Genomic DNA, 22,798 nt, shown 5'->3' with positions numbered 1-22,798 from the left:
CTGCTCCAGTTTCTCCTGGCCCTTCAGATCCAGTTGCCGTTGTTCCCTCTGGCTCTTCAGTTCCAGCTGCTGGCCCTTCCTCAGGTATTGGTGCACTGGCTCTTGCTCACTTCCTAGCCTTCCAGCTCAGACGTGCTGGGGGAAATTGACCACTGCTGCTGGATCTGGATCTGGCACTTCTTCTGATTGTTCTCAGAAATTACCTCCAAAGGGGCTTAGTTTTCCAGCTTGGGGTCTTCTCTTTGGCTTTTGGTCTCTTATTCTGCAAATCTAATTCTGCTGTCTTAGCTTCTTTAATGAGTTTTCTAACTTTTTTGTGTTCTTAATTTAATTAATTTTGGGCATTTTGCGAATCGCTTGGTAGTATACCAGCCACTGACATTTTTTTTCCTCTTTGGCAGTCTTACTAATTAATTGTATGTATTCTAATAGTCTTAAACTTGTGGACCATTTAAAAAAAAGTAAATATTATGCCAGCCCTCTGTGATCATGGACTAACGAAAGGAGAGAACCTTTAGAGAGCACCTAGTTCAACTGCCTTATTTTCTATTCAGGAAATCCAAGCCACAAAGGCTAAAATGACTTGCTGGAGTCTCATAGCTCATTGGTGGCAAAGCCAGAATACAGAACTTTGGTCTCCTGATTTCATTTCACACCAAGTGCTTTGAGTGTTTCTGGTGAGGAATAAATTCTTTGGATATGACTGTGGCTACTTGCAAGCTTTCAAGTGAGGAGTAAAGTGCCCAGTTACCTAAGTGGCCCTTGTCAAGGAGCAACAGAGTCACTGAGACTCAGGAAACTATTTATCCGGTTGTCAGTTTGCCTTTAGTTTTGTTTTCTTAATAAATGATTGGAAGAAATCCAGTATCCTAAAGAACATGACCTTGAAAAGAGGTTCTCAAATTCTAGTATGATACCTGGGATACTTATAACAAAAGTAGAAAGACTCAGGCCTTCCTTGCCCAGACCTGCAACCAGAATCCTGCAAGGCAGGGCCTGAGATGTGTGATTTCAAACTTTTCCAGGTGGTTCTGGGTGTGCTTTCTGGTAGGAACAACTGCTCTGGAGTCTAGCAGTGTTTCTTAAAGAGGTGTATTTAAAAGGTGTATTTCTAGGCCCCCCTCCCCAGACCAATCCTAGAATTTCAGGGGCTGGAGGATCCTCTTTAAGCTCCCTAGTGATTGTTGTGCCCATTAAAATATAGAAGAAGGCTGATCTAAAAGGCTTTGAATCATTAAACAAGTGGCCTAGAGTGATGGCTTTCATGTCTCTTGTTCATTTCCCTTGGTAAGAAATATATTTTGCATCATGATTCAGCAAACCCAGAGAACTAAAAAGTTTCACCAGTCAATACTATCTCACCAAGTTCTGTGAACTCTGATATTTTTCCATTCTAATCCATCCTCTTTTTTTTTTTTCAAAGTAGGTCATAGAAACTCACTAAGTTGCTTTGAAACCCCTAACCCACTATAGTTTGAAAAACCGAAGGTTGAGATGGGCTTTTTAATTATTCTACCTGTCACAAATGTAAAACTTTTCTTTCCAATTCCTCTACTCTTCCCAATCACTCCTGTTAAGCCATTAACGTCTGCTTGCCCCATGAGGAAAGTCTGCTTTTGTCAGTCATACAATACTTGCACTGTGTACAAAGTGGACTGCCCTTGTTCCCCGGACGTGGGACGCTTTGCCAACTCCTCGATGCTGCCGCTAATGGCCTATGTCAGTCACAGTGCAAGTAATAGAAAATTCAACCACACTAAAAGGAATGTTTTTTAAAAAGGAATTCTTTGGCTCATGGAACCAGCGATCCAAGAGTAGCTTAGTTCAGGGGCTGATTTATTCCAGACTCAGACAGTCACCTGGATCCCTCCAAGTCTGTCTTTTCCAGGACAGCTCCGAATGTGGCTGATTCAGTTCTCTCTTCACGAGAACAGCAGGGCCCAGTCACGCACCGCCAGCCTGAGTTGAGAAGAGGGGCCTCCTGCAGACTGAGCACAAATCTCGGTTGAGCTGATTAGACCCCATGCTCTCTCCTGAAGCTGCCACTGGGGTCAGGACAGGATACTGGAGATGGGGGGTGTTAGGGGTGTAGTTGAATCTCCGGCAAACCATATGGCTGAGGGTGAGAGGAGGAGGATGGATCCCTACAGAGAATAGGAGCTACTGCTCCCAGAAGCAAAATGAATGGATGCTGGACAGCAAATGCAGATGTTACCTATAGGCTGTGCATGTCTGTCGTCTTCCTCTTTGCCTCCCATTTCCTTGGTCATGACAAGCCTTTTCTTGCTGCTTTGCACATCTGTGGAAACCACCAGAGTGTCCTAAAGTTCATAATTCACATCTCATGTATAGGAGCCACTGTCAAAATCAAACACAGGCAGCATTCAAGGGAAATGGCAGTTTCAGTAATGAGAAAGAATTGATGAAAGTTCGCTACAGGAATTTTACTAGTTTTTTAATTGAAGGGAAAGAAATAGTATAGTTCAGGGTGCCCCAAACTAGACAATAACTGTTGGTATTCACAGGTGTAGTGGGCCGGCCTGTATAATCTTCCCTGGTGTCCTTCAAATAGGCTGTGGGCCCGAATCTTTTCAGGAGCCATCTGAGCACAGTCAGTATCCAACAATACCTAGTGAGCACTAATGCACTAAAAGTTATAAAGGTTAAGTACACAACTTAATTCTGGCAAACAAAGCTCAACTGATCCTGTTGGTTACCTTCCACAATTGCTTTGTGTACCATTTAATGCTTTCGCTTCCTCAAGCCTTTGTCATGGAGCAGAACAAATACTTTCTACTAGGGAATCAGAAAGTGGATGATAGTTATTTAGTTAAAAATAACGTTGGTTTGTTAAAATGGAGATGTTTGTTTTTCACAATCCGCCATGGAGAAAGAATGGTGAAGTAATTCTTTTAATGATTCCAAGTTCTTGACTACTTTGAAAGAATTTAGTGTAGATAAGTATGTCATATGTGAGAGACTTAATCTTATTTTTTTCAATAATAGTATCAGGTTCTCTATGTAACAAATTGCTCCCAAGTTTTCAAACATACATACTTTATATATGGTATGGTGATCCTGGGCTGTGCATTCTGCCCTGGTGACTGGACTGCCTAGCATTTACATTTTCTCTGCATTTATGTATGCTTTGAAATTGCATATCCAAAATATTTTGGGGGTTTTTTTCTATAAAATGGATACAAAATAAGCATCCTAAGGTTTGTATTGTTCTAACTTGGTCTGTGATTTTGCATAAAAGCTTTAAAAGCTCCCTCATAAATTTATTCTCTTCTAACAATATACCCATTCATCTCTAATTTTCTAATTACTGTCTTTTGAAAGCTATAGCATTTTAATTGCTTATGGAAACTAATCAGTCTCCTATCCTTGACAGTGATTTCATTAAGGTCTGATTTTATTTTAATGAAGATTTTCATATATATTATTATATTTTGGTCTATAGTGTGGCTTGATCTAAGAACCCAGTCTACCGTTGAGAACCTTAGTAAACGAATTCCAGGAAATAATAACTTTGTCAAGGTAAGAGAGCTCTTCTAAAGTATACTATTAGAATGGTCATTTAAAAATGTAGAGATTTCACCAAAAAGACTTTTTGGGCCCTACATCTTATTACACAGTGGTTATCTGATACAATTCATAGAGTATTTCTCCACAGATAATTGAGGACAACTCAGGTCTTTTGTGTCTTCTTGCCCTGTGGTTGATTGGAGGAATAATATTCCAAGGTTTGTAGGCTAGAGGGGTTACAAAGTATCCCCGTGGTTATGGCATATTCCCAGGGGGGTGTGCTTCCTGTGATTGAACTCTGACTTTCAGAACCATCCCTCTTGATTTTTACTATCCATCCAAGAAAGTTCTGGGTGCTTTTGAGTGTTCAGGCATCTGGATTCAGGGAGAGAAAGTAGAAGACATTTTATTGAACTCTTTATTGAACACTTCTACTCTCTTCATATGAAAACGGCTAATAAAAAAATTGCCTAGTGTTCAGTCCTTATATAGATCTCTCTTTGGATAAATGAAGGGAGAGAGAATTTTGGAAACCAAAAGGTATTTTTCTTAGCAAGGTCAAGACCAAATTCTCGTATCAAAAAAAAAAAAAAAAGGTTCTGGTGTTTGGTTTTATCCCCTTTATATTTTTCAGTGGGATTCTTATGACAGTTGGTTCTTGGTCTTGAAACTGGTGTTCCAATTCTATTAATTACAGCAGTTTAACAAAGCATTCCTTCTCTGACCTGTTCTCATAACTTCAGGCTAGTCCTGAATATACCCTTACCATTTTGTATTCCATTCTCTTTCTCACCCTGTCCAATCTTCACCCCTACCTCCAGCTACACTTCGCTTCAAGAGATGCATGTTTTTTTCTCCATGCCATTTTGGGCAACTTTTACACTTTTTACCTAAGTCATGAAAATGAGACAATGCGTACTACCTCACTATTAGTGTTGTGGGAGAATATTCCAATCAATTATTTCTGTTCATTATGTTTGATCATTGGTGTATTTTTTTTAAGAAAGCTAGAAAACCAGTGAGTTGCATTAAACTATTAAATCCTTTGGTTGAGTTATATTTTTTCTTAGATTTTATTTATTTATTTTAGATAGAGGGGAAAGGAGGGAGAAAGAGGGAGAGAAACATCAATGTGTGGCTGCCTCTTGCACACCCCCTACTGAGGACCTGGCCTGCAACTCAGGCATGTGCCCTGACTGGGAATCAAATCGGCAACCCTCTGGTTCACAGATCGGTGCTCCATCCACTGAGCCACACCAGCCAGGGCATGGTTTAAGTTTTCTTACCAAACATATTCATAGGAGATAAGAAGGAAAACAGTAATTACTTTCTGTAGTTAGGAGATAAATGTGGACAGTAGGGATGGGGAGGGGAAAGATAGTTGCATTATTTTGATGTATGTATTTTCTTAGCCACTTTTGTCAGCCCTAATAAAAATATTGGTATGTAATATGTAAATAAAAGTAAGAGTTGGACCTGATCCATTCTCAAGGAAGATTAATAAGCCCATATGTGTTTTATTATTATACTTTAATCTTTATTCAATCCACCCTCCCTTTGTTTAATCCATTTGCTAATTTAGACAACTACTTTCTTACATAGAGCAGCTCTGTTTTGCTTTCATCTGGTGTGTCTTAGAGCTCTGCTGTATTCCACACTAATTTTACATTATATTATTTGAATATGAATGTATAAATATTTGTAATATATATTTTTATACACATATATGTTAGGTCTTATATGTTTTAAAACAAATTTTTCTGGGTTCAGTCATTAGTTTATAATCTGATATGCTCTCTGATCGCAATAGTTTAAATATTACTTTCATGGAATCTGAACTAAACGGGAGAGCTTTGATCTAGGTGAATACTAAGCCATCACAAGAGTCTAGATAACGGGGTGCTGTGCCATATAATTTTCTCTTTACTTTGCTTCGTGGATGCTCTTTGAACTGCAAACATCACACTGATCTTTGTTCACGAGTGCACTTTCCTGTGCCATGAGATGGGGCAAATATTTTTTTTATCCATCATATTGTGGGATTACCTTTAGGACCACTGAGTATTTTGTGATTTGTGGAAGGTTTTGGTTTGGCGTTTTGTTCCATTTCGAACTGTTATGAATTTAATTTGCAATTGTTTTTAGTCCAAGACAGGCCTTCCACTTAGCACTTACTTCAGTGCTGTGAAAGTTCGCTGGCTCCTTGACAACGTGAGAGAAGTTCAAAAGGCTGTTGAGGAAGATAGAGCTCTATTTGGGACCATTGATTCCTGGCTTATTTGGGTATGTTTCAGTAGAATGCGTGTGTGGAGCAATTTTTTTCAGAAAGTTTTCTACTGCCTTGTCTGCTATCTGGTTTCTACTCTACTAAGAGTTCACACTTTTTAATTGGCAGCATTATTCAGAAAAGCCACTCAAGAAGTAGCAGAACGTTTCGGCCTCCAAAATTGAGAGGGGCATTTTTTGCCTACTTCCTATTTATTTTTTCTTACCTTATTGCAGTAAAAATGGAGGGTGATTACCAAAACCATATCTGTTGTCTTTAGAGTAAGTAATTTAGGTAATTAGTACTTGGTAATTTAAGCAGCTTTTCTCTCTTGCCTATCATGAAGTTTTCCACTAGGCATTGTTTAGTAGAAATAACTATTTCACATGGCAAAACACCTAGACTACCTTTTTTAGCTGTTCCTTATTTAATTAAGCCATAATATGAAAAATCATAGCGGACATTTCTGATCCATAATCTTTTTGCCCAAGCTGAACATGGATAACTGGAAGCTAATATTTCAAACATTTCCCAGGTAGGTCTTTAAAATTCATGTTCTTCCCTGGCTGGTGTAGCTCAGTGGATTGAGCATGGGCCTACAGACCAAAGGATCACAGTTCGATTCCCAGTCAGGGCACATGCCTGGGTTGCAGGCCAGTTCCCAGCAGGGGATGCATGAGAGGCAACCATACATTGGTATTTCTTTCCCTCTCTCCTTCCCTTCCCCTCTAAAGATCAATAAATAAAATCTTTTAAAAAATAAATAAAGTACATGTTCTCTCTCTCTCTCTCTCTCTCTCTCTCTCTCTGTGTCTCTCTAGTATATCTCTCTCCCTCAATTTTTAAAAAGATTTTATTTATTTATTTTTAGAAAGAAGGGAAGGAAGGGAGAGAAACATCAGTGTGTGGTTGCCTCTCACGTGGCCCCCACTGGGGACCTGGCCTGCAACCCAGGCATGTGCCCTGACTGGGAACTGAACCGGCAACCCCTTGGCTCACAGTTCACACTCAATCCACTGAGCCACACCAGCCAGGGCTCTCTCATTTTTATGATAACTATTTTCAAATATACCCCAAAGCAGAGGAAATGGTGTAACAAACCTCTACCACAGTGAGCCAGCTACAGCAATCAACTCTGGCCATTCTGGTTTCAACTACACTCACATGCTCTGTCTCCCCACAGATCATTGTAAAGCAAATCCCAGACACATAATGTCACTTGTAAATACTTAAGTATTTTGTAACAATCAGGGAGCTTCAAGGGAATACTGTCCCTAACCTTACTAGCCAGATGCACACGGCAGGTCTCGAAAAGCACCATTAGCAGGCTGTGCTTTGTGCTAATAGCAGTTTTCACACACATCAGTCACCTTTGAAACAGTTCTGACAGTTTGACAATTGCCTGGAAGCGGTGTAAGACATGAGGTGGGAACTGCGAGCTGTGAGGGAGCTTTCTCCATATTTGTTCCTTTCTTACCTCATTGCTTCAACGTAAAAAGAAAGCAGCCATTCAAAAAAATAAAGTAAAACAAAAAAATTGTAATAACAATAAATAGTTTTTAATCATTTAAAAAAAACTTTAAAAAGTAGGCAACAGTGTTTTCAGTTCCGATCGGAGGGTATTAACATCAGAAAGAGTTTTATGTAAAACTGTACAGGCATAGTCCAATGAGAACTCTTATTCCAAAACAAACCAAAAAGAAACAGCGGCAGCAACTCAGGGTTTAGTAAGACCCTGAAGAGGCAGAGATTTCAACGTGTTTCACTTTGCCAGATTTAGTGTCTGCATTTTCCAAAGATAAGAGGATGAAAACAAAGCCGGTGTTTTCTTTAACTATCGGTTCATTAGAACCTTGCTGATAATATGGTAGCCACTTTTGCCATGAAATGTAGTTAGTCTGAAGTGAAATGTAGCCAGTCTGAATCAAGATGTGCTGTGAGTATAAAACACACACTGTATTTCAAAGAGTTAGTACCAACAAAGGGTTAAATGTCTTGGTGTTGAAAGGCTATTTGGATATATTGGGTTGAAATAAAGTATATAGTATTATTAAAATCGATTTCACCTGCCTCTTTATACTTTTTAAAAAGATTTTATTATTTATTTTTAGACGGAAAGAGAGGGAGAGAAACATCAGTATGTGGTTGCCTCTCGTACACCCCCTACCGGGGACCTGGCCTGCAACCCAGGCATGTGCCCTGACTGGTAGTTGAACCCATGATGCTTTGGTTCACAGGCCAGTGCTTCATCCACTGAGCCATACCAGCCAGGGCTGCTACTTTATACCTTTTAAATGTAGCTACTAGAACATGTTAAATTACCAGTGTAGCTCACACTATATTTCTATTGGACACTATTGAAAACTAGAAAATCAAGTCATTAAAACATGCCACTCTCCTGGTTTCTACGCCGTGCTGCTGATTATGGCCCTTGACAAAATGTGAGTGAAATGGCAAGTAAGAGCACATGTAACATGTCCTTTTCCTCCTGTTTAGAGTTTGACAGGAGGAACCAATGGAGGCGTCCACTGTACAGATGTAACAAATGCAAGCAGGACGATGCTCTTCAACATTCACTCTTTGCAATGGGACAAAGAGCTCTGCGAGTGAGTTGTGTTTGCCCCTAAGAATAGCTTAACAAATTGTTACCTATTTGTAACCTGAATCTTATTCTTTGCAGATATCAGTGAAGCACCACACTTTAAATGTTGGTATTTCAGCCACAGTACACACATCTATGTTGTGTATTGTGTTAAGAAAGACTATTACATACACATACCCAATAAACATGGCCAATTAAGGCATCGCCTTGATTATTCTGGATTATTGCCTTGATTATTGCTTTAATTTCAAGGAAGATTAGGTTCCTTCAGCAAAGTGCTTTGGTTTCTGTATACTTTTTTTTATCGATTGATTTGTATAAAATTAGAATGTTAACTATCTAGTCACGCAACTGTGTTCTGCTAGTGTGTTGATTTGTTACTATTTAATTTTATACTCAAATACATCCATTTACTGTTATTTACATTTTTTACCTTTAAATGCATATGAATGTTTTCAGATTTTTATATACTTATAACAGTGTTAAATACCCAATCTTGTCTTATGTTTTCTCAGATTTTTTGGAATTCCAATGAAAATTCTTCCAAATGTCCGAAGTTCTTCTGAGATTTATGGCTTAATGGTAAATATACATTTTTGTTTTAAAAAACTTTATTATTCATAATTTAAAAGTCAACTGTTACACTTAATAGTTTGAGAGTTGTGACTTCATAAATGTTGGTAATATGTAAAGTAATAATTTAGTATTTAAATAGTTTTATAACTTAAAAATGGTAGAGTCCTTACCAATTCATTTCACAGTTTATAAACTTGAATTGGCTTTTCTTTGAATATTATGCTTTTGAATTATTACTGGGATAATCTAACTACTGAAGGTGGCATGGGAATATTTTGAGCCATTTTATTATCCACATAATTGTTTAGTAGTTGCTGTGTCTGCTTCTAATTCATAAGAAGGTCTCATCACATTTTAGTGGTGTTCTTTTTTCTGTTGATTCTCTCTTTTTCATTTATTTTTTTCATTTAAATATAGTGGATATGCAATCTCTTTTACTGGCCAAACCGTGTTTTAGATTACTTCCTTTGTTAGCCTGAGCAAAATTTTAGCAAAGAAACTGAAAGCAAAGAGTCTGCTTCTGATATGTGGTTGCTAATTAAACTGGGCTCCATAATGGATGTTTTTACCATTGCTTTCATGGAAACTCAGAGAAAAAGCAGTTTCAGCAAAACATGTGCTTAGCACCATTGAGTGTCTCTGATTGCACATCAGGGATGAAAAGCTCAAGGAGGGTTTGACCTGATGTTTAAACACCCAAACCTGGAATTTATGATAAAACTTCAGATCACAAAAAATATAGGCATTTCATGGCAAATATTAGAAACTCTATGTATAGAGTTAATAATAATGGAGTTAAACACTACTGGCTCTGAATAAATCTGGATCAAGAATTCTTGAATGTTTCATTCATAATAAAGCCTTTTAAGGCAGCCTGGAGCTTTTTAAGAGATAGGTAACTGCTTATCTACAGGTAAAGTGCTCTGATGAGTTTATCGCTGTCTGCAGACTGACCTGAGTGAGAGAAATAAAACAATTCTTGAGAAACCATTTCAGAGGATGGTTGAAAAAGCATTTAACTGGCCTAGTTTTCTCTTGCATTTCAAACATTATGCTTCTGTCCCCCTTTTTCCCCCTTGCTGACTATAGAAAATCTCTCATAGCCTGGTGAGTAGGTTGCCCACCAATTATTCTACCCATTCACTCGGAAAAGATACAGTGCATTTCCATTTAGTTTGAAACAAGCAGAAGTCCATTTACCAAACAGACTGATCCAGAATCATGGCTCTTCAAATTATTATAAGCTCTAGTGAAGCTGTAGGTTTTGTTTAAATTTCATCTTATTTGTTTTTAACTTTTCCATAAGACTGAGAGCAGTGTTTCAACATAAAAGTCTGTGGTAGTTTCCTGGCATGAGAAATTCTGATGTCCCCATTACAAAGTACATTTGTGATGTGCTTTGGACTTTAGCATAACAGGGAAATTAGATAGAGTTTTTTAATGTCCTAAACATCTACTTTGGCCAACCTTTCAGACCAGTTAGTTGGAAATGCACTGTCACTTTTTCTGCATGCTTCACCGGAGGATGTTCCCAAGACTCTTCCAGAGACCCCTCCCTGTGACAAAAAAGGAACGTTTTCCATGCCTGATCTCACATACTAGATCCTGCTGGTAGTTGGAAAATAACATCAATAGTATAAACAAAGACTTCTTTTAGTACTTAAATAGACGGAGCTGGACAGCCTCTACGTTTCCTTTTGTGACATTTATTTTTCACTTAATATCCAGGTTCAGGTTTGCTAAGCATATATACAGAAAATAAAAATAGCAGGTCTTGAATGAATGAGAAAGCATGAAAGAAAGAAAATAATATCCACTATCTGAGGGTGTTTTCTATTCTGTAAAGGGTTTCCATGTGTATGCTATTATTTCCTTATCATCAGAGCTATGTGAGGTGGCTTCTATTCTTACCCTCACTCTAACAGATAGGAGGCCCCAAGCTCCCAGCGACCAGGAGACCTGCCCACAAATGACAAGCTGAGGGGTGGGTGCTTTTATTTGGTGCACTTCCTAGGACATCACACCTACCTCAGGGATCATATTCCTTTCCCTTAGGACAAATTGCTTTGTGTGTTTCTTTAAAAAAAAAGTTTGTTGAAGTTCACAGTCAGCCACTTATATCTTATTTTTCTTCCTAGAATGCTGGCCGTACTTGATCAAAATAAAAACCACTACTCAGGACACAGATTAGCTCTTTGCTTATCTAAACTTGAAGAAAGATGTTAGCTATGAACAAATAGTACCCAATACCTGAACACTGTCGTGTTTCTCATCTTAAGAGCAGTTTGGGTAGGAAGAATAGTTGGTAAAATGCAGCCTTCCAAAATAAGTAAGTGCCATGCTGACATGATAGCTATTTATATATGTTCATTTTAAAGAATGTGTTGATGTCTTCTTAGTAATGACGATAATGGCAAAGAGCTAATGACTTCGGCATTCATGTAGCCCAGGCTCCGTTTTGTAGATCAATAAATCGAGGTGCAGAGAAGTTTCAGCAGCCTGCTCAGTGGCTTAATACTAACTAACCAGGAGTAGAGCCCATGTCTCCTGACTCTCAGCCCAGTGTTTCATGTCCATTCTCCAATGCCATGTCTCTTCTCGTTACTTTAGGAGTACTTCTAATATCTGTCTTTAAACCACTCATGTAGTCGAAACACTTGCTTTGTCTTGTCTGCCCCACATGCTCTGGCATGTCGCTATTCATGTTCGTTCCTATTGCAATTATGTTAATAGAGCCAACAGATTCTGATTATTCATAATCCTTTTTAAATTTGTATTAGAAAGCTGGCTCCTTGGAAGGTGTGCCAATATCTGGGGTAAGTTTCATCACCTAACATCTCCCTGCTACCTCCCCACCCTCGCCCCTTGCATGTTAAGGCTTTCTTCCTTTGTCTTAATTAATCTGCTCCTACTGGAAAAGAAGTAAGAGCAGGAAAATTGACTAATTCTTGTCCCTGCATGGGTTGAGAATCTTTTAAATAAAGTAATTCTAGAACTCCCACTCCCTTCCCATACCTATTATGTCATAGGGGTATTAACAAATAGGAAAATGGTCAGATGGAGGCAATGTAAAAAAAACACACACACATAAATCAATTCATTCCTTGATATATAGAAAACAAAAAGAAAATCCTATGGCTCTTGTAAGAAGGAAATCAGTAATGTTGTCTTAGTGTCCTATATTGCCATTTACTTGCAGTGTTTGGGGGACCAGTCTGCTGCGTTGGTGGGACAAATGTGTTTCCGAGATGGACAAGCCAAAAATACGTGAGTTTAAGAAACAGACCTTAGAACTAATGGTGTTTTGTTTGTTTTCCCTTTGGTGCTTTAAATGAGGAAAAGCTTTATCTCCATCAAATAAAATGCACTATGCCTTGTGTAGACACATTGATGAGGTTTGTGAAGACCTTAATCTATAAAATTCATTGCCTTTTCTGTCCAGAAACTAAATTTTGGTTTATAGTATTCATACCTTTTGCGGGGAGGTTGGCAGGGAGGGCTGAGCAGAGAGGAGGAAGAGCCATGTTTAAAACGACAATATTCAATGTGCTCCTGCCCTAGATGTTCTCACTGTAACTCGAAAGTCATAGTTTTGTGGATTTTTGGTGCTATTCTCCTGGCACTGCATTCTCTCCAGAATCTGGAGTTTCTCCTTAGACAAGAAGCAGAAGGAACGATAGAAGTGGAGATTTGGTGCATTTTTCTCCTAACCTCATCTCTTAACTACTCACACAGATGGAGTCTAACAAGCCCCATATGTAAGAGCAATAAGGTTGCTCCCACTTTAGAATGAAAAAACAGATGCTCGGAGAGGTTAGGCTAGTAAGTGGCAGAAGCCATCTTTCTACCCAGATCCATCTGATTCGAGTTAGCCAGGCTCTTAACCTCTGCACTTGACTGTCCCCCTGTGTGGTGAAGATTTCCATAGGCCTGGCAAAAGACTGTCTACATATAATTGTTCTTTGCTTGAGAATTTCCTAAATCCCTCATCAATGTTTAACTTCACTATTAAGTTTTGTGACTGATGGAATGTCTAATTTTTTTTTTGAGATTTCATTTATTTATTTTCACAGGGAAGGGAAGAAAGGGAGAAAGAGGGAGAAAAACATCAATGTGGGATTTGTCGACTGGCTGCCTCCCGCACACCCCCTACTGGGGACCTGGCCTATAACCCAGGCATGTGCTCTGACTGGGAATTGAATTGACAACCTTAAAGTTTGCAGGCCATCACTCCATCCACTGAGCCACACCAGCCAGGGTGGAATGTCTAACATTTTAGATTAAATGTTCTTGTAGTCTAGCAGGGTCAGCAGTCCCGGTGTGAGAGAGAGTTTTAGGGGTAGAGGGGAGATAATGAAAATTCTTTGCAGATCATGGTATCCTGAGGTTACTGGGAACAAGAGAGTTTGAGTCAGCATGGGTCTGGAAACATATTCTTTAAAGTCTGGGTTTCAGCCAGCTGAATCTCAAGAGTCAAGAGAAATGATAGAAAACTGGGCTCTTTTCTTTACTTCTCCCACCCCACCCCCACCCCCAGACAAAAACATGTTTGTTCCTTTTTGGTGGTCACGTTAATGCTAGTAAAGTGGATGCTATCTCTATTTGTCAAGTACTTAACACAGTACCCAATAAAAATTGCCTGGTTTTCCTTTCTACTCCCCTCCCCCTTAAACATTATCAGCCAAGCTTTGATGGTGAATTTAAGTCAGGGAGGGCTTGTTGAGAATCTCTGCAGCCACTGCAGGTTGCAGGTGGGAAGTAGCAGATTAGAAGTTTTGGGGGGCTGCGGCAGCAGCCATGAGGCGAGGACTGGCGGGTCTCCGGCTTGGGTTCATCAGGGCTCCGGGTGGATGGCGAGACCCCATACCGGGGCCCCGGGTGGGAGAGATGAGACGGAGGCACCCCTGAGGCGACCAGTCCCAGAACTTGAGGTTGGCCACAGCACACTGGGCCCTGGCCTCCGCCTCGAGAGGATAGAGTAGGGGAACCATTCCGAGAACTTTAGGCCGCGGAAAATTCAGGCACCGGCGGCGCCGCACACGTGTTCCAGGCGACCCACTTGGGCAGAGGAAAGGTAGCAGCGCTGACTGGGTTTAGGCCCCGCACCTGGATCCAGGCCAATCTCTGCCGAGGTTTGCTCAGGCTTCAGAAGAGGCTTGCCTCCAGCATCCTCTGCTGTGGCAAAAAGAAGGTCTGGTTGGACCCCAACGAGACCAATGAAATCGCCAATGCCAACTCCCATCAGCAGATTCGGAAGCTAATCAAAGATGGGCTGATCATCCGGAAGCCTGTGACTGTCCACTCCCGGGCTCGATGCCAGAAAAACACCTTGGCCCGCAGGAAGGGCAGGCATATGGGCATAGGTAAGCGGAAGGGTACTGCCAATGCTCGAATGCCTGAGAAAGTAACCTGGGTGAGGAGGATGAGAATCCTACGCCGGGTACTCAGGAGATACCGTGAATCGAAGAAGATCGACTACCACATGTACCACAGCCTGTACCTGAAAGTGAAGGGGAATGTGTTCAAAAACAAGCGGATTCTCATGGAACACATCCACAAGCTGAAGGCGGACAAGGCTCGCAAGAAGCTCCTGGCTGATCAGGCGAGCCCCAAGGAAGCTCGCAAGCGCCGGGAAGAGAGACTCCAGGCCAAGAAGGAGGAAATCATCAAAACTCTGTCCAAGGAGGAAGAGAGCAAGAAATAGAGCTCCCCCTCTCTTACCCGTACATAGTGGCCTTGGCAATTACATGGATCGGCCGTCGAATAAAGTAGCCTCATCTGCAAAAAAAAAAAAAAAAAAAAAGCAGAAGAAGAAGAAGAAGTTTTGGGGGGCTCACATTTTTCTTCCTGAGGGGGAAGAGCACAAATATATGATAAATCAAATTATAAATGAGAACGTCAATGCTGTAAGAAACTTTGAAGTATGGCTGTTGGGTTCCAAAGGGAGGAAAGAAAACTTATCACAAAAGATCATGTTAGTTATACGATGTTTTGAGGAATGAGCAATATTGGCAAGTGCACAGAACACTGAACAAAGATGCAGATGGGGAAATGGAAGACTTTGTCTAAAGACTATAGAGAACATTCAGGTAGGGACATGGTAGAAAAATAGGTCAGGATCATATTATGAAGCCCTGAAATCTGGACCTAAAGAGTTTTTTCCCTCCCCTCCCCCCTTTCTTTTTTTTCTTTCTTTCTTTTTCTTTCACAAGAGAACAAATCCGTTTTATTTATCCACTCTTGAGTAAGTTCTGATCTTTGAGGGGTACAGCATGACACTGATTCTGTGTGCAGTGGCCTTAGTAGGAAGGTTGCTTCAGAATTTAGCAGGAACCAGCCACGGTTCCGGTTTCCATGAGCACAACTTCCTTTCCCCAGATGACACTGGTTTTGTTCACACTGCCACCATGAGTCAGTGTTGTTCCTTCCCTTGTGCACAGAAGCACCTCTTGCCCAGATGGAACTCAGTTTCATCTCAAGCACAAACACCTTCAATTCTAAGAAGAGCTATGTGCTCCCTCTGGTTCTAGAGAGACCCCACTTATACCAGCAAAAAATGGCGTCAGACCACAGCCTTCCAGACAGACGTGTTTGTCTTTATAGGGTCTTGTTCCCAGCAGGCTCCACAGGCTCCAAGATAGTGGAAAGAGCCTGAAGACTTTTTCTTAATAGGCGGTGGGGCACTTCTAAAGATTTGTGAGTTGGTGTTCAGAGATGACTGGAGCTATTTATTTAATAATACGACAATTCTAGGTCAAAGTGAGGAGAGACTAGAGGCAAAGAGGCCAGAGAGGAGGCCACTACAGTGAACTCATAACAAAGGCAAGGACTAGGAAGGATGGGGACAGGAAGGCTGCAGGTGGATGTCCGTGGCACTGCAGAGGGACAAGATATAGGAAGCATATAGAGTCCAGTCACCTGCCCTGAATAGTTAGACTTAGCGAAAATAAGGAATGGATCCAAGTAGAAGAGTTTCTGTTCGGGAAATATTTGCGATACTGGTAGGCTCTATACTGCACATATTTGGAAATGCGGAATGAGTTTAGTATAAAAGTAGAGATGTTGAATGCCCCCTATTTACAGGTGATTTTTTGAAGCAGAAGTAATAGATGAAATTACGAAGATAAAGTATACAGGTGGAGGAGATATTTAGAAGTAGGAGACACAGATGGAAAATTCGGAAAAATAGAATGTAGCTATTCATTCTCGTGGATATCCATGGTAGAGATATTCAGGAGGGAGGCTTGGTCAGCAACGCGAAAAACTACAAAAAGGTCGTTGAAGCGGAGAACGAGAACAGACCATGGTACATGGAAATTGGGTCCCATGGGACTTCCAAAGATGAAACTTTAGTTAGCATGGAAGCCAGCTTGCAAATGGTCCAATAGGTGTTGTGGGTAGGTAAACAAAATCAATAAAGACAGCCAGACAGAATATGCCTTGCAAACATGCAGCCATCCAGGAATGATAAGATCATTAACGGGATCATAACCAAGGTTGGAGAATTTCGTTTGTGTTTTTGGTCACAGCCAGAATAGAGAATGTTTCTTTGGAGTCTGAGCAGAGAACAGATGGAAGCTGTCAGATAAACGAGAGATAAGTGATAAGCAGAACAAAGTCCTAAGAGGTTGGAGAGATTGGGACTGAGAATGTAGCTAATCTCGCTGAACCTCAGCAGGGAGCTACCGATGTCAGCTGGGATGTCAGTGCAAAATCCATCTGTTTCTGGATGGAGGAACCGATGATGGGGGATGCTGATTTTTCTTCCAGTTTATCTGTATTTTCTAATTTTTTAGAATAAACATGAGTTATTTGAACATCAATTTTGCTTTAAGAAAACGAACCTAAGATAGATGCCTCCTCTTCCCAGAGGTACTAAAAGTAATAAATGGGGCCCTTTCCCGCCTTCACAGCTTTGGCCAGGGCCATCTTGGCACACTTCCCCCAGAGGGATAGCAAGCAATCTGTACCTTCACTGACATTAGAAAAGTCAGACATCTTTTGGGGATGTTTGAACACAGGATGGCTGTAAGGAAAAATAGATAGGCCATATAAATGCTAAAAGCGCTATATCTGTTGGGTGACTGGGAAGAAAGAGTAATTAAATGTAAGAGGAAAAACATTGCCTGTGTACTGCTTTGAAAGCTGTGGTCTCAATGCAGCAATAGCGTCTCTTCATATATTGCTAATGTTCATGAATTACTTATTAAGCGTACTAACCTAAGGACTCACTTTTACTAAGTGCCTTGAGTCTTCACATCACTTTTGTGCTTTAAGACTTGGGTACCACTATTCGCACAAACAGGGTTTATATGGGTGCTAAATTGATACAGATTTCTCCTCTTAAAAGTATGAAACAAATCACTAAGTTCCATTTTATGAATATTTATTAAAATGTATAACTTCACCCTGGCTGGTGTGGCTCAGTGGATTGAGTGCTGGCCTGTGAACTGGAGGGTCGCTGGTTTGGTTCCTATTCAGGGCACATGCCTGGGTTGCAGGCCAGGTCTCCAGTGCGGGGTGCATGAGAGGCAACCACACATTGATGTTTCTATCACTTCCTTCCCTTCTCTCTAGAAATAAAGAAAATCTTTTTAAAAAATGTATAACTTCAAATGCATAGCCTTTTCAGTGTTGCAGAAGTAAAAATGTATATGTGACTTGGATGTTTTCATTTGTAAATGTATTATTAACTGTACCTAATGTTACTTGACTGGTGTTTTTATTTTTTTTTTAAGATTTTATTTATTTATTTAGAGACAGGGGAAGGGAGGGAGAGAAACATCAATGTGTGGTTGTGTCTAGTGTGCCACTACTGGGGACCTGGCCCACAACCCAGGCATGTGCCCTGACTGGGAATCAAGCCTGTGACCTATTTGTTCGCAGGCCAGCTCTCAATCCACTGAGCTACACCAGCCAAGGCTGACTGGTGTCTTTAAAAACTTAGATATCCATTAATCCCATCTTCCTTGAATGTATCTTCTGTGCTTCAAGGAGGCTGAGAATTTATTTGGTTGAGAAGAAATAGAATGCCTTGGGCTAATTCTTATTCAGAACAATGGTATCTGGGGAAATGTTGATGGGAAAAAATTGCCCTTGGTTTCTGTTTGCTCCACAAGACAGGCAGCAGATGGGGTCTGTTGACATAGTGCTGACTGGAAGTAGCTTCTGCTGGGGTCCCTCTGCCAGCCCTGGGACTGAATGCTGCCCATTCTCCCATCTGCCAGAATGTCACAGAACACAGCAGCAGGGTCTGTTGGGAGGCAAGCCTGAGCTCAGGCAGGACAGCTTGTGGAAAAGCAAGGTGATGGTCGCAGCCAACTTGGTTGAAAACTGTTTTCCTATGACCCTTACTGGTAACAGTTTGGGCTGCTTATCTGCCAAAACTACTCAAGTCCACATGTCAGACTTGTTGCAGAGTCCGAAGCTTGTGCTGATAAAGCTGGCACAAAATAAATTCAGTTCTTGCATGACAACCATGTTACAGTCTCCCTGCACTCTTAGAATGCCCAGGCCTGGCCCTGGCTGTGTAGCTCAGTTGGTTAGAACATCGTCCCAGTCAATAAACCAAGGATGCGTGTTTGATCCTGAGTCAGGACACATACAAAAATCAACCAATGACTGCATAAATAAGTGGAACAACAAATTGATGTTTCTCCCCTTCTCCGTTTGGCTAAAATCAATCAATCCATCAAAGGATCAATAAAAAGAATACCGAGATGGGAAAGCTAGACCTCAAGTAGCCTTCCCCTCTATGCCGCTCCTGTCCCCGTAGCCCAGCTACACTCTCTCGCACTCTGCACTTGGCCTTGGCAGAAGATGGTGGCATTTCTGGTTGTGGCCGTGTTCTTCTAGACTGATTTTTAAAATGTAATTCCAAAAGGAGTATGTGATGTTTGTTAGCTTTTGGAACTTTTCCGAAACTTTAATATAATGACTTTTGTTGTACTTAGTTAAATGTCAGTTTAAGTAATTTGTATTATTAATGCTTCACCACTTTTAATAAAATTGTCTTACTGTTTATTCTTCCCCTAATTATAGGTATGGAACGGGCTGCTTCTTACTATGTAATACAGGCCCTAAGGTATGTTTTTCAAAATAAAAAATTGGTGAAAGTCTTCTTTAACTTCGTATAAATAATGCACCCAATGATGAATGCCACTAAATTTGAAGGGTTCTAATAAGAACCACTTGAGGTTCTTTGAATTTTATATATGTTTTTATTTTTTACATTTTTAAAAGAGATTTTTATTTATTTATTTTTAGAGAGGGGGAAGGGAGGAAGAAAGAGAGGGAGAGAAACATCGACCATTTGGGCACATGCGCCAACCGGGACCTGGCCCGAAACCCAGGCGTGTGCCCTGAGGGTTTGCAGGAGGAAGTCCAACCCACTGAGCCACACCGGTCAGGGCATGAATTTTATATATATATGTATATGTTTTTAATTGTGTTAGTGGGATTTGTACACTAGGACCTTGTACCTTGTTAGATTTTTTTGGACCTTGTTAGATTCTTAATGCAAATCTAATTTAGAGCAAGGATAAACTTTTTATGCTGTTTAACTGTATTGTTCCTGATACTATTAATTTTCCTAAGAGTTATTTTCAGAATTGTTATGTTTATTAAATTATTTTGTACCTAGGTTATTTTAGCTTTAAAAAAAAGTTGTCTTAAAAAAAAAAAAGGCTGTCTTTTTATTTTCCTGACTACTGAAGTCTTGTTCTCTTTCCTATAGTGCGTATTTTCTGAACATGGCCTTCTGACCACAGTGGCTTACAAACTCGGTAGAGACAAACCCGTATACTATGCATTGGAAGTAAGTACTTTTCAGTCAATATGGATAATACAACAAACATTCAAAGTTAAGGAAATCATGGTGTTTTCTAACACCTTTTCTGGTAAATTTAAATACATAGGACTGACAAACCTCAGCTTTCTTCTTGACATTTGGTTGAGTGGAAGGAACGAAGGCCTGAGCTCTGGGGCTCACGACTTCCAGATGACCTTGAGTATATCAGTTCCTTAGTTCCTTTGCCAATTAATTGTGGGACCTTACCCATTTTGCTGTTACTTAGCTGCTTTGCAGTGTAAGAGTTTTCTATTTCTAAAGTTTAAGGAGGCATCGATTCACTCTAATATTGCTTTCCACGTGAACATGCTGTTTTTGTGGCCACAGTGCGCCAGTGTTCCGAAGAGAAACCCTGGGCACGACAAGGCGGGGCAGCTCTCTTATGTGTCTCTCTATAAAAGTAGGAAACGAAGTGAGAAGATTTATGCCATCTTTCACTGAAAGCATTTGTTACAAAGCATGTTTGTCAATTCTAGTAGGAATATGTCAGCCTATAGGGCATGGTAGGTGTGTATTGTTATATCCACCAGACGCGGGAATAATTTTCGAAGACCTTTCAGGGTTTTGATCTTATTTTATTGGCCAAGCTTAACCTGTGCAGGGACAAACTCTCAGGGTGTCCAGAGGCACGGTGCCCAAAAGGGCTGCAGAGGAGAGTCACGCCGAGCGCTTACAGCTAAGTCCTTATATAGGGGCGCACAAGCAAGCGTTGAACAGAAGCAGACGTGGCAGTTAGCTGTTTGCTGACAGAGACTGTGCATGGGAACAGGGTGGGGTTTCAAAATTCAAAGCTAAGCAGATTACAATCAGTCTGTTTTGCTGTGGTCAGGCTATGTTCTCAATTTCCCAGGTCTCAACAGTATTAAAAATATAGAAAACATTTACTGCAAAAGTCAAAGAAGTGGTATAGTACTCTGTTTCTTTCACATATATTTCTTTTCTTTTTTTGGCTAATATTTTATTTACATACTTTTAGGGAGAGGGGAAGGGAGTGAGAAAGAGAGGGAGAGAAATATCCATGCGTGGTTGCCTCTCATGTGCCCCCTACTGGGGACCTGGCCAGCAACTCAGGCACATGCCCTGACTGGGAACTGAACCAGTGACCCTCTGGTTCATAGGCTGGCACTCAATCCACTGAGCCACACCAGCCAGGGCTCAGGTACATTTCTTAAAAGCATTTCTTTACAATCTATTTTAAATGGCTTCCTTATAATATACAATTACAGTATATGATCTAAAACCTTACTGAGTCTTGTTTCCTCGAGTAGCTAATAATAATTTGCTTAAAAGTGTTAGACTTGTTTTTAGTTAAAACATTTTATTAGCTGTTAAGCCTAGAATATGAGGAATTTTACTTTATTTGTTTTTTCTTGCCCTCTCCCTATATAAGCACTTTAACTTCGGCCCCAATCCCTTTTTTGTGGGTGATAGGAGCATTTGTGAAAACACTTGGACTGTGTATTAAAGGTATCTTAATACTTCTTGGAACTTAAACTCCTACCAGCCTTCTCTCTGTCCCCCGCCATAGAAAGTATTTAGCACAGCGCTATGCACACTGAATATGCGGCATTGAACAGTAAGCTGTTCTCTTTTTTTTCTGATACGGGAGAAAACCAGCCCTTTAGAATTTTAGATTCCGTAGACTTGAAAGGGGCCTGAGGACTGCAGGTTACCTGGCCTTAACTTCCCTCCCAGTATGAAAAGCCTTCTCCTCTATCCTCTGCCCATATCCTTCTAAGTTCTGTTTGCAGATAACACCAAATTTGCTTCTTACTAACCATCGGACCTAGATCAGCTGTCATTCAAATACTAGGAGGCTGCTACCAGTTTGTCTGGGTCTTCCTACTCCCAGATAAACTTCCTCATGCCCTGATGTCACATGATTTCTAAATGCTTTTCAGTTCTGGGCTGCCTTAGTTGAATGCATTCCAATTTGCCAGGGACTTCTACAGCAGAGTAGAATATTCCCCATGCAGCCTGACCTGTACTCACTAGAGTGATTTGGGCATCTCTGACCATAAACACTGCTTCGGCTGTTCTAGCCTGAGAGTTCATGAATTGAGTCCGATGACTTCATCAGAGCCATAGTTCCAGGAGCACGTGTTAGAGTATCCAGTGCTTTTCCAAACGAATCATTTTAAGCCCAGTTGGCTTCATTCTGTGTTTGCACAGATCTTTTGCTAAATTCAGGTCTTTGTTTCTTCCTGGTAAATTTCACAATAGTGATTTCAGCTTATACCAACACAGACTGAATTCTTTTTCACTCTATTTTATTACTCTTTCAGTTTTGTCTCGTTTGGAGACTGAGCAAGCATGTACTTTCTTTCTTTTTTTTTTAACTTTTTTTTTATTGTTCAAGTACAGTGTTCTGCCTTTCCTGCCCCCCACCCCTCCTTTCTGATTTTGTTTCAAATCATGTAATTTTGCTCACATTCATAACATTGTAAAGCTGAGGACAATAGATTGGATGCCCACAGGCTTTGCTACACCCTGCTCTGCCCTTGTTTTACACACACGGAATCTGAACATAGACAAGTGAAATTGGAGTCACTTGGCCGAAGTAACTTTTGACAGTTAGTGAGTAGCTGATCCAGGAGGGAAATCTCCAGGCTGCTGGGCTTCAAAGTCTAGATGCCTAAGCCATCCCATTGTGCCTTCTCCTTTGTAAGTCTGAATATTCAGCACTCCAGTCTCCCAAGCCCAGTGTTCTTTTCGCTGCATCTCACATATGTCACTTCTTTAGTCCGCTAGCCTAGCAACTCATCCACTACACACACACACACACACACACACACACACACACAGAGGAATGATGGTATAAGATTTTTTCCCATATTTTCTAATTTTTATAATTAACAAATATTTATAAAAATTAAAACAAATAAAGAAAGATAGCAGGAATAATGCTAGATTGGTAAGGCTTTCTCAGTAAGTTCCTGCTAATTGCACTTGGTCATGCTGCTTCCTTTTTTCTCTA

At 40.5% G+C, this 22,798-nt stretch overlaps 2 protein-coding genes across 4 annotated transcripts in view; both read left to right on the top strand.

The window, feature by feature from the left end:
* GK (glycerol kinase) overlaps positions 1 to 22,798 on the top strand; it is a 70,882-nt gene that overhangs the window by 29,570 nt on the left and 18,514 nt on the right. For 2 of the 3 annotated variants that reach the window (XM_053655790.1, XM_037127024.2), the window contains exons 5-13: positions 1 to 84; positions 3,464 to 3,540; positions 5,674 to 5,811; positions 8,291 to 8,400; positions 8,912 to 8,978; positions 11,753 to 11,788; positions 12,172 to 12,239; positions 19,014 to 19,056; positions 19,708 to 19,788. In XM_053655790.1, coding sequence (XP_053511765.1) covers positions 1 to 84; positions 3,464 to 3,540; positions 5,674 to 5,811; positions 8,291 to 8,400; positions 8,912 to 8,978; positions 11,753 to 11,788; positions 12,172 to 12,239; positions 19,014 to 19,056; positions 19,708 to 19,788 — 704 coding nt within the window. The remainder of the gene's footprint in view (positions 85 to 3,463; positions 3,541 to 5,673; positions 5,812 to 8,290; positions 8,401 to 8,911; positions 8,979 to 11,752; positions 11,789 to 12,171; positions 12,240 to 19,013; positions 19,057 to 19,707; positions 19,789 to 22,798) is intronic. The other variant, XM_053655791.1, reaches the window with a different exon arrangement.
* On the top strand, positions 13,823 to 14,736 carry LOC119035616 (60S ribosomal protein L19-like). Its single transcript, XM_037127017.2, has 2 exons — positions 13,823 to 13,903; positions 13,978 to 14,736. Exons 1-2 carry the CDS (start codon positions 13,823 to 13,825, stop codon positions 14,674 to 14,676), a joined length of 780 nt encoding a protein of 259 aa, XP_036982912.2. The 3' UTR covers positions 14,677 to 14,736.

Source organism: Artibeus jamaicensis, unplaced genomic scaffold (assembly GCF_021234435.1).
Source record: "Artibeus jamaicensis isolate MK-2021 breed Jamaican fruit bat unplaced genomic scaffold, CSHL_Jam_final scaffold_1283, whole genome shotgun sequence".
Classification (NCBI taxonomy): Eukaryota; Metazoa; Chordata; class Mammalia; order Chiroptera; family Phyllostomidae; genus Artibeus; species Artibeus jamaicensis.
Note: the sequence above shows the minus strand (reverse complement) of the source record. Positions and strands in the feature narration are given on the sequence as shown.

What these genes read in the sequence shown, in the direction of transcription:
- LOC119035616 (XM_037127017.2), top strand. Translation starts at nt 13,823, where the DNA reads ATGGCGAGACCCCATACCGGGGCCCCGGGTGGGAGAGATGAGACGGAG. An exon ending in GACCAGTCCCAGAACTTGAG is followed by an intron (nt 13,904 to 13,977) that starts GTTGGCCACAGC and finishes CGAGAACTTTAG; the next exon opens with GCCGCGGAAAATTCAGGCAC.